We start from the raw sequence: 12,078 nt of genomic DNA, 5'->3' as shown, positions 1-12,078 counted from the left end.
AAAATCAGCAGTACCTCCTTCCGAGGGCCCCACCCCAGCAATGTGCTTGGGAAACCAAGATGAAAGAGAAAGGCATTTCTAGGAAGTTTACTTATTTGATGGCTCCTTTGTCACGTCTCCTTTCCCTGTCCTGTGGGCTAGAGAGGATTTTTTGAGGCCTTCCCAGCTGCTCTTATCAGGGCTTTCAGGAAGAAAAAAATCTCAGATCTGGTGAATTACATCAGTCTTGTTTCAGCCTATGAAGGTGACATGGCTTTCCTATCAAGAGAAAGCCAGAGAGAATGCCCTGTACTCAAAGCCACTGCAAGAGAAATGGGGAGATTTCTGGAGGCGAGGACACACCAACAGCCCTCATTTCCAAGGGGCCATAGGATTTTTTTAAATGGAAAGTAAATCTGAGACCTTCTCCCAATGTAAAACTTCAGTCCATTTTTCTCTCCTCGTCAGTTCTGCAGTTTCTTGGAGAGGCATTAGGGAGGGTCCCCTTCTGGTTAAACAGCACCATCTGTGCGAGCACTGCACTATTTTTAGCTGGGAAAAGAGTCATTAATTCGACAAGGGCTTATTTGGAAAGTCACCAGAACTATATGAGCGCTGCTCCTTCGGTGTCGCTAATGACTGGGTCTGAGCTTCCTTTACCAGTCATCCTCATTTCTCTTTGCACATAACACTGTATGTATTTCTAATGAATGCTTTGCTCTGCTCTAAATTTGTGTTTTAATGCAGCTAAGAAAAGTCAACAGAAATGATTCTTTAGTATTAAAGAGGGGGTTGTTCTACCCCCTTCTCCTCCCCCCAAAAAATTTTATACCCAGGCTAGCTGTATAAAACATTGACAGCCCAGATGCCCTTAGCTTCGGTTTTAAAATGATCACCCTGAAAAATTATGAACACTATCATCACTGTATTTTAAAGGGCCCAAAAAAGACAAGTGAGGAGTACCAGCACGGGAATCTGATGGCCCCGTGTGGGCTTATTTGGCACATGTCCCAAAGACAAGCTCTGCAGTGGCAGTGGGCAGGTGTCACTTTGTGTTTTCGGCACCGGGGCAGACTCATTCTCCGTTTGATCTCCAAGCTTTGCATTTAGATTTTCAAGGGCCAATGATGGCGCCCCCAAACAGAAGCACCCAGCAATTCCACTCCTAGGCATAGACTCAAAAGAATAGAAAGCGGGCACTCAAGCTAAGTGCACAACATGTTCACTGTAGCATTACTCATAGCAGCCAAAAAGTGGAAACAGTGTCTGTCAGCAGATGAATGGTCTCTGCATAAAACGGAATATTATCCAGTCAAGAGAAATGAAGTTCTGATATAAGCCACACATGGATGAACCTTGAAAATAATATGCTGAGTGAAATCAGCCATACACAAAAAATCAAGTAATGTCTGATCCCATTTACATGAATTGTCTAGAATAGGCAGAGACAGAAAGAAGAGTGGTGATTGCCAGGGGCCCAAGGGGAGGAGCTCTGATGGTGTGGAAGTTAAGGCATTCGGCTGTTAACCAGAATGTCAGTGGTTTGAACCCACCAGCTGTTCTGCAGAAGAAAGACGGGGCAGTCTGCTTCCATAAAGATTTACAGCCTCGGAAAACCAATGAGGGTTGCTATGAGTCAGAATCAACTCCATGGCAGTCACTTTGTTTGGTTTTTTTTTTGTTTGTTTGTTGGTTGGGGGTGGCGAGGAGCTCAAAGGAGAGGAGAATGGGGAGCTATTGTTTTATGGGTATAAACTTTCTATTTGGGGGGATAGAAAAGTTTGGTAATGAATAGTGCTGCTGGTTCCACAATACTGGGAATATAACTGATACCACTAAAATGTACATTTAAAAATAGTTATAGTGACACAGTTTGTGTAATAGGTATTTTACCACAGTTAAGAAAAAAAAAAAAAAGGTACAAGAGTGCATGTCACCCCTGTGTCTGCTGGGAACTGAGACCTGGAGCCTCTGAGACCCACTCTACACGTTCAAAGTGTTTCAGAAGTTGAGGAGGGAGGGTGATTGCAAGCAGTGCACAAATACAGCACATTCATGCCACAGATGAACAAGTCGGGGACCAGCTCAGGGTTATTCAAACCTCTCTCCTAGAGTTGTCCTTGGTACCCTCCGGGGCCCTCTCAGCACATTCCTAAGAATGAGCAGTTTCTTTTTGCTCGGGATTCGATGCTCTGCCCCAGTCACTTCCTGGTGTTTCTGGCCCCCAGAGCAGAGTGTTAAGGTTATGTGCAGAGCCAGTGTTCTGGGCGGTGAGTCCTGCTCAACAGAACTGTCTCAGGGAAGGCCTGTCCTGACCCCGGGCCTGACCCCTTGCCCTGGCCTTTTGACATTCAGAGGGTTCCAGTGCTTGGTGCTCAGCCTTTGAGTCACTGTTTGTGCTGAAGGGACCCATGTGTCCATCTCGGTTTTGTTTGTGTGTTTGATAGTTATTTTATTGGCCGTGTGTTAAGAGATGGAAATCATTGCTAAACAGGGATTAAATTATTGTTCTGATTACAAAGTATATTTTTCCTCACCATAAGTATAATATTTTAGCTCAGTGATAAAAAAATAATAATTCACCAGTTAGTTTGGTAACTCTTGCAGTACACACAGATTGCTGCTTGAAGAGGCAAAGATTTAAACAATGTACTGTAGAAAGTCTAATATTCATACTGAGAGTCTTACTAAATTGATATAACAACGTCCTGCTTTCAACTGAATTTTATTTAAGTCTCAGAAGCACTCACTCAGGTTCTCCTGTCCATTCCAACATTTGAGCCGATTCCAGCTGAGCACAGGACTTACTTGTAAGCCTGACTCGTACTCATTTAAATGCCATGTCTAAGGCTTATGGGCGGGCACATACGATCATACAGGCAGGCACTGGATTTTTTCAAGGTGAGAGCCTTCTCTCAGAGGTCAAGCTCTTATTAGTTCTGTGATGCTGATACTGTCAGTGAAAGTGTTTTTTATCGAAGAAAGTGAGGCTGTTGATGTAGGCATTAAAAATAACATGTATATAGTCACCTCACTAGTTTAAAAGTGAAGTTGTTTTAGTTAAAAAGTTGGAAGTTTAAGAGAACTTTCAGATTCTGCTCTAAGCCGTGGCAAATCCCACATTTGTGCTAATTGTGTGATAAGGATTGGCACGATTCCAGTCCCCAAAGTGTAGAAATGGATCCAGTCCTCACCCCGTCTCTTCTCCATCCTTGTCACAACTGCTCGTGCAGCACGCTCTCTCCTCAATCCTAACCACCCAGAGCTGGGCCAGAGCTCACAAGCTCAGTGGACATGACTTTTCAGACCGGCTGCCCACACAGCAATTCCCAGGCCCTTACAGGTTCGCTGAGTCAGAGTCGACTCAATGGCAGGGGCTTTGTGGTTTTTATAGGTTTGCTAGGAGTTGGAATCTATTTGACAGCACACAAGAACAAGCCACCCAGAGCTGGGTCACAGATTAGAAGGACACCTTCTTTCAGACTATCAAATAGGGGTATGCCAGCCACTCCTGCCTCTCACTGCTCCTGTGGGCACACTGATTCTCTGAAACGACTCACAGAGTTCATGGAGAGTATGCCATACTTAAAGCTACAGCTTCATTGCAATGAAAAAGGATAATACAGAGATATAAAATGTGAGGTCTGGGTGGGGTCAAAGGGTGGCACTTCCATGTCCCAGGGAGGGACGAGCCTCTCCCATGCATGGTCACCAACCGAGAAGATCCATCTGAGCCTCAGGGTTAAGCACTCCCATCAGATTCAGCATGAGGCCTCGAGAGATGACGTCATGCCTTCCCAGGCCTAGTCAGCATTGGCCCCAGGCAGTCGCTCTTGGCCTGTCAGCCCTCACTCATTAGCTTCAGGTGTTGGTACTGCTCAGAAGACCTGAGAACAAAGACCAAATGGTCTTCTGTGAGCTGATTCCCCAGCTTTCAGGTTGGCAATGTGACTTTCAATATTTCTATTAGTTTGCTCTATTTTTCTGTGCATCTATCTATAGGTAACTGTGTGTAATTGGATTAGTGAAAAACGCACTGAGTTTTGCTTCTAGATATAGAATATCTGCTTCATTTCCCTCAACTAAATTTGTGTGGTTGTTTTGATGTTAAATAAACATACCTACATGAAATTAAATTAATGCAGTTTGTGATAAGCACACAAACGTTGCTTTCAAAGATTAGTGATATGGGTTTTTTTTTTTTTTTTAATACCCTTGACCCCGTCAAGAACTCAGTATCTCTTGACTCAAATGCTCTGTGTCTGGCCAGCAGTTTCTGTGGTCTAGGATAATGACATAGAACAAGCTCAGACTAGATGAGGGACGCTCACCCGTCGTCTGCTTTTTAGAGTTGTTTGGCTTCTTTTTTGACTTCCTGATTCACCTTGACACAAAGCTTTGACACTTCTCTGTGATGGGAAAGACAGTTGTGACCGTCCTCAGATGTTCCGTCTGGTAGGACTACAGTTCTTTCCGTTTCCTTTATACCCAGTGATGCTTTGTGTCTTTCCAGGTTCCACCGTTTGGCATCCCGACTGTAAGCAGTCTACCAAGACAGAGGAAAAGCTGCGGGTAAGGAAGCCAGTAGAGCCATGACACCCAGGCACATTGGCAGCCCATGCGTTTTCGTAGTCACAGATTCTTGGGGCTCGAGTGTGGGCGGAGTTCATTTTTCATGACTTTTTATTTTCCCATAGCAAACCAACTTGTAATGCAGGGTTCCTATTTGCCTTACACTTATTGTCATAATTTTTGTTCCAGGTGCTTTCCTTGGACAAAATAGGCCTAGCCTCACTAGTCAGATTTTTAGAAATATATTCAAGTGAAGAGGCAAACCATACAAGTCATACAAATGAACCATCAGGTTCCAAGGTCAGCATCTGGTGACCTTCTAGCCAGACTTTTTGCATAAGTACTTAGTCCCTAATACACCTCTCCGACGCAAGCTCCGTATTGATCCCTCAGTACTCCGTCCATAATGCACCACTCCAACCGAAACTCCACATTCTTCCCTCAGCTCTTGGTGCACTTAACCAACCTCTCAAATCCAAATTTGTCATAGTAGTTCCCATCTAGAAGCTGGTCGTTTGTCAGGTAACACTTTTGGGAGGAATAATGAGGAGGCCAGACATAGCAATGTGAACAAACGTCCTGAATGGCTTTGTAACTTGACTCTTAGATGACATCAGAATGTTTTAGGAACTGTCTTAGAGCACTGACCATGTGGTAAAAAGACAGACCGTCTTCATCTCTCACATGTAAAGCCTTCTCATAGTCTTTGTCAATTCTCAGAACACCTATAAGCTAACAATATTTTATCCATTTCAGAAGCAAAGAGCTACACAGTTTGTTTGTTTTTTAATTGTGATTTGGGTGAAGATTTACAGAGCAAATTCACTTTCCATACAGCAGTGAGCTACACAGTTTTAAGGTTAAGATCTTAATCTGCACCCTGCTCAGACACCCCCATTTTTTTCCCCTCAACTATGAAGTGTTTTTCAGAGGATTCATCACACTGATTCCCAGTCCACAGTGCCTCAGTTTGATTAACCTCAGGCTACTTGTGGGGAAACTGGAGTCTGCTTCATTTTATGTTTCTGGGCAAGAGTAGCCAGGATTTGTTATGGTGGCCAGATTCTAGCATATGGTATAATTCCTTCTTGGTCTGCCATTGGCAAGTATGAAGAGCTATTTATGTAACCGCACCACCACCACCACCACCACCACCACTACTTACTATTGGGGCCTTGTCGCTAATACAAGACTTATGAATGTGTGACTTGGCTTCAGAAAATGACCACCAGTGAGATGCACTTGCTCTGACGTTTTTTGGATCCCATTTTCAGCCACCTGGGAATTTCAGCTGCTATTTTCCAGTGTCTTGCTTTGCCCCTCCTTCATGGAATACATGTGCGCACAGGAGTTCCTTGGCTTTTTTCTGTTTTCTCTTCTTCCTTTTTTTAACTGGCACCCATAGGATCAGATGAAGACATTGTGCCATTTAGATATTTGGGAAACTTTTCCTTCTCTGTGACCCTGAACAAAAGCATTTCTCTTAGAGTTCACAATTAAATACAAAAGCGTTATTTTAAGTGGAGAAAAAGTCACTTTTCTCAGAATAATTGACTAAAGACAAAGTTGTCCACCAATGTTAGGGATGGTTTTGATCTGTTTCTGACTTTCAGCTTCAACTCGAGCACATGTCCACACACCTGAAGTCCATCAGCCGGGCAGGTGTGCACTGGAACCCTTGCCCATGTTTGGGCTCTAGACTCTGGGAGTTTTGAGGAACCACTGGTCTTGGGGAATGGGTTATCTTTTAAAAAATACTAGAATGTTAACGTTGGTATGGATTGACACTTTAATTGTAAGAGTGTAAAGTTCCTACCACAGCTTGGGCGTGCTGCCCAGAAGCTACCCAAGTAGTTGGTGATTGGCACTAGCCCTACAGTGTTGTTGTTGTTGTGGAATAATCATTTTTACTTTGTCCCTGATGAAGACTTCTTTTCGGGGACAAAGAAAGGTATGCTAATGAGGCCAGACTAAATGGAATATATTTTTCTCCTCTAGAAGGATTCTTGAATTTTCAGACCTGGCTATTATGTTTGTTTGTTTGTTTTTTAAATTTTATATTTTTTTAAGCATCCGTACTCTTGATAGCGTCTTGATGGAACTTTCTGGATGAGCTTACAAAAACAACTAGTGAAATATTTTCATGTATTCTGGCCAAGAGGAGTTACTGTTTTCTTCCTTTATTGAAGCTTTCCAGAGAATTCCAAAGCTCTCTTCCTAAACCCAACATGGACTACTTGGGAGGCCGGGTCAGCCCTCGGGCCCACGCTGAGGAGCCCAGTAGTAAAGGGGAGGATGCATCTTTGAGGAAAGAGGTCCCGATGTGCCCTGAGCAGAGGCATGTGCTGACACTGGGGGGACCTAACGGGGGTAGGTTTGGAACGAGGGAAGTAAGTCTTGTACTCTCATAAGGGTGTGTCTGCAGATCACTGAACTTGAGCCCAGATTTCCAGGCCTTTCACTGGGTGTCACTTTAGTACAGTTTCCATAGCAAAATGAAAATGTTTTAGGACTCTTTGAGCAGCCCCACTGAGTAATGCACATTCTTGGTACTGAACAACTGTCCGGGAGTGTGTAACAACAGACTGAAGGATGTCTCTCAGTCGGCTGCATTGGCTTCTTGCTCTTCATGTGTTGTAAGAAGGTCTAAGCCAGAAGACATGGAAAGGCCTCATGGGGGTGGGGCTGAGGAAAACATCCCGTAACTTGAGGGTCCATTAATATGCTTTTAAACATGGACTGGAAACTGACCCCCACACACTCCTTAGCTGAAGTGAGGCCTCTTGGCATTTGCTACCCAGTTAAGTGTGACTAATTAGGGTTTTGCTTTGTTAATGGCATTTCTGAACTGAGGATATTTCTCTGTTTATTCTTCCCTTTCTCATGTTTCACCACAGCCGCCAAACCCTCACCGCTCTTCATCCGATTTCTTTTACCCCAAAAGTCTGATTCGACGCACAGGCCGATCGCCATCTCTGCAGGTTCGCGCTGAGGCCTGGCACCGCTGTCCTGGGCCTCAGGCTTCGGTGGCTTTTCCTGCTCCTGCCGCTTTCCCCGCATAACTCGTCCGGCTGCTGTGGAGGGCACCTGCTTTCTCTCACCCCACGGCGTGCACTCACCTGATTCTGGCTTTTCCTCCTCTGATTGGTCGGTGTTTGCCCTTAGAGAGTGGCTAATGCTCCGTCATTGTCCAAGGAAGCACAGTAGAAGCGGCTGTCCTTCTGTGTTCACTCCTTTGTTCATTCCACAGACATTTGTCCAGCACCAAGGTCCAACGACTGTGCCGAATGCCACGGATCTAGACCAAGAGGGAAAAAGAAAGATAGGCAAATATTTGTAAAGTGGAGTAGACACATGTCACAGGTTAGATGGAGCAGGTCTTTGGAATGGCAAGGGAAAGGGGTTCTCCAGGGGCACTTCACAAGAAGTCTTTGAGTGAAATTTGGAGACTGAGGGAGATTTGAACATGTGGGTGGAGAGGAAGAGAAAAGGGGTGGGCCTGGTGATAAGAGTAGCAGATACACAACAGCCACTGGGTGTAGCTGAAGAGTGGTGTGGGGAAGTGAGGAAGGGAACAGGTGAGGCCAGGCAGTGACTCTGTGCTGCCGGGTGACTCGCGTGCGCCCCCTCAGCTCTCCCAAAGATCCTCGTGAGGGAGCGGTGCTTAGTCCCATTTCACAGATGCCGAAACTGAGACCCATCTAGTGAAGCACCTTTCCCAGAGTTACCTGCCAGTGAGTGGAAGAGCTAGGATTGGGATCTAGGTCTTAGTGAGCCCACAATGCACGTTCTTTCCACTCTACCACGCGGGGAGTCATGATCGAGAAATGTGGGGAGACAAGTAGAGGAGAGCTTTGAAAGCTGGCCAACTCTGTTGTCGGGCAGAGCCACTGCTGGCGGTCAAGGAGCAGAGCAGCATGACCTGCCGAGGGCGTCCTCCAGGAGGCACGTCGCCCACTTATCAGATGAGCAGGGAAACGGGATGACATCCCATACACACAGAATCCATTGAAACCTTGACCTGCTTGACTACTTCCCACAATCCACCTTTGCCCAGATGTAACCCATTCTGCCCTGTGATGAGGATTCCAGATTTAACACAGCACCGAGGTCTGGTCTGTGGACCCACATCTCTCTTCGGTGCCTAACAGCTGCGTTAGACTGGGAAGACCTTTTGTTTTTATGTCGTTTTGTTCAAACTTCACCTTCTTTCTTAGAAATTATTAAAAAGACGCTTGGAATACGGAATTTTAGAATGGAGAGAAACCTTGTAGAGGTCAGCCCCCTTAGGTTCCCGTCTATAGGGTGAGCTGTAGAAACCCCAGGTGGCCCAGCTCAGGCACAGAGACAGAACCAGGCTCAGGTCTCTGGCCCCAGGCCCAGGGTGCCTCCCGCGGCCTGACTTGCTGGGCTACACTCTAACTCCTACCTGTCGTCTGATCCTCATTCCACTTTCAGCATCTCGCTGCAATGGCAGGGTTTTCACGTACAGCAAAATGGTGTTCTCATGAGTCCAGAGGAGCTACTAGAACAGAGGTCGGCCACGCTGCAGACAGGTGGCACTCAGGATTAGCGCCACTCTTTGATGAGCGCTTGTTTTGCCAGTAATTCTTAGGTATTTTTAAGGAGCTCTGATGGCACAGTGCCCGAGGCATTTGACTGCTAACCAGAAGTTTGGCAGTTCAAATCCATCAGCTGTCCTACAAAAGGAAAATGAGATTATCTACTTACATAAAGGTTTACAGCCTTCCCACACCTGTGGCTTCCAGCCAAACAAAAGACGGGCATAGGAGTTGAACATGTACCTGAGGTAGATGCACTCCTTGGAGAGAACAGTCATGGAAGAAAGAAGGACTGTTTATGCACAGGTCAGGGGGCAGGAGTGCATGGAGGGATGGACACAGGGAAGAGGTGACTATCGGGCGGAAGTGGAGGGGAGCTGTTGCATTGTGGTAAATTGTAGTCAATGTCATGAGACAAAATGTATGTGAGCTGCTGTATGGAAAGTGAATTTGCTCTGTAAATTTTCACCCAAATCACTATATATACATATAGATAGATAGATAGATAGATACAGATATAGATAGATATATGGATATATATATATATATATATAAGATTTACAGCCTTGAAAACCCAGTGAGGGGTCGCTGTGAGCCAGAATAGACTCAGTGTCAGGGGTTTGGTTTTGGTTTAGGTGTTTCTAAAAGTATATAACTCAAGTAGTGTTAAATTTTGTTAGCCTAAGGATACAGCTAAATGATGATGTATTTCTGTGGTTTGAAAACAAATACCGTAGGGCGTGAAGTTTTGATTTGCTGCAGACCCTTAGGTTCAGGTGATATGAAGCAGCTTGGGAAGTGGAGAAGGAGAGAGGGGGTGGGGGCTGTTTCTAATAACTTCTTGCTTCTCCTGTTGTTCAGAAGGGACATCTCATTCCCGTTATTCTGCCATAAATAAGTATCAATGAAGTCTACATTAGCTCTATCTCAAAAGTCGTAAACAGCTTGGGGGCTGGCAGGGAAAGGGCTGCTTGGCCAGGTCTCCCCTCGCCCATCCGCCCATTCGGAACCTTTAAGAAGCCTGAAAACTCCCCAGTGGTGCAGTTCTCAAGTGACACAGATGTTTGGAGCTTTTCAGCGCTGTGACCTACACAGCAGCTCATTGTCACCAGCTAAAATCGTTGTTGTTGTTATGTGCCGTCGAGTTGGACCTGACTCATAGCTGCCCAACCTTCCTTCCGAGGAGTGGATGGTGGGTTTGAACGCCCAGCCTTCTGGTTAGCAGTCAAATGCCTTAGGCTCTATGCCACCAGAGCTCCTACCTAAAATTAAACACCTGTAATGATTCAGTAAACTGACCATGCTCCTCATGGGGACATTCAGTGCTCTGCTCACAGAGATAAGTCTTGGTTTTGTTGGGAAGGGAGTCAGATTTGTCAGGTTTGTTGGAGGAAGGTCACTGTATTTGTTTAAGTGCTGAGAGTAGATCTTTTCCTCTTGCTTGAATCACAAGGTGCCTTCTTTCTTTACTTTTTTAATGACAAAAATAATATTACCTAAGAAAAACAGAGGAGCTCTGGCACATAGTGCCTAAGGCAGTTGACTGCTAACCAGAAGGCTGGCGGTTCAAACCCATCAGCTACTCCTTGGAAGGAAGGTTGGACAATCTGCTTCCGTAGTGATACCCCCTCGGAAACCCAAAGAGGGTCTCTATGAGTCAGGGCTGACTCAACAGCATATAACAACACCAACAAGAAAAACATGTTCCTGTTTCACTGACTCAGAATACGTTTAAATAAATAGAAAATTTTGCCTATCCATACAGTGCAACACTGACTATTTATTACAGATAAAGCACCTGGTATTCCCAGGACCAAGTCTGTAAAAATCCCAGTAGATGACTTGCTGTCACTCTAACCGAGACTTCTCTGCTGCCTTTGGTGGCTAAAGCATGGATTGACTGCCATTTAAAATGTGCATGCATTTTTTTTTCTTTTGAAACTAACACTCATCTATTATAAAGTATATATTTGCAAATGTATAATGACCAAACAAATATCCCATGTACATTTAAAGAGAGGAACTAATTAGAGGCTTTATGTGTATCTTGAACTAGGAAATGTTGTTGCCTATTATTTCATTCATATCATTAGGATATATACTATATTATTCACAGCTTTGACTTTGTTCCAGCATTTTTTTTAATTTTATTATGATTTAGGTGAAAGTTTACAGAGCATATTCATCTTCCATACAGCAGTTCACATACACTTTGTCTCATGACATTGACTGCAGTCTCCCATAATGCTACAGCTGTCCTCTCACTTCCTCCCCATAGCCGCCTCTTCCCTGTGTCCTTCCTCCCATGCACTCCTGCCCCCCAAGCTGTCTCCCTGTGCATACAAAGCTCTTCCATTCTCCCATGATTGACCTCTCCAAGGAGTGCTATCTGCCTAATGTAAATGTTCACCTCATATGCCTGTCTTTTGTTTGGCTGGAAGCCACAGGAGTGGGTTCACTTCCAGACTTGAAGGGTAACTAGGGGCCATAGTCTCAGGGGTTCCATCAGGCTCTATTAGACCAGCAAACCTGGTCCCTTTTATTGTGTGTGTGTGATTTTGTGTTTTGTTCCACATTGTTCTCCCACTCTATCCAGGATCTCCTATACAGATCCCCCTCCAAGTGGTTGACAGTGGTGGCCGGGCACCATCTAGTTCTTCTGGTCTCATAGTCCTATAGGCTGAGGATCACATGGTGTACCAGTCCCTTGGACTAATTGTTTCCATGTATCTTTTGTTTTCTTCATTCTTCTTTGCTTTGGATGAGGAGAGACCCATCGTTGCATCTAGATGGCTGCTTGTAAGCTTTTGAGATCCCAGTTGCTACTCGCCAAAGTAGGATGTGTGTTCCAACATGTTATCCTCTCTGATGTGTCTTTACGATTCATTAGACTCTCAAATGTATTGGTGTTAAGATTTATGTTGGAAAGAAGTCAAGGCCTCTTGGCCATAGTAAAGGCTGATAA

General features: G+C 44.9%; 1 protein-coding gene across 1 annotated transcript in view; it reads left to right on the top strand.

Annotated features, from left to right (window-relative positions):
- ABLIM1 (actin binding LIM protein 1) overlaps nucleotides 1-12,078 on the top strand; it is a 235,739-nt gene that overhangs the window by 180,755 nt on the left and 42,906 nt on the right. Inside the window, exons 7-8 of the mRNA XM_042781044.1 lie at nucleotides 4,493-4,551; nucleotides 7,449-7,532. Coding sequence (XP_042636978.1) covers nucleotides 4,493-4,551; nucleotides 7,449-7,532 — 143 coding nt within the window. The remainder of the gene's footprint in view (nucleotides 1-4,492; nucleotides 4,552-7,448; nucleotides 7,533-12,078) is intronic.

The sequence above is a fragment of the Orycteropus afer genome, unplaced genomic scaffold, assembly GCF_000298275.1.
Source record: "Orycteropus afer afer isolate SDZICR_OR568_19922 unplaced genomic scaffold, OryAfe1.0 scaffold00082, whole genome shotgun sequence".
NCBI lineage: Eukaryota > Metazoa > Chordata > Mammalia > Tubulidentata > Orycteropodidae > Orycteropus > Orycteropus afer.
The sequence above is the reverse complement of the archived record's forward strand: the minus strand, read 5'-3'. Positions and strand labels throughout refer to the sequence as shown.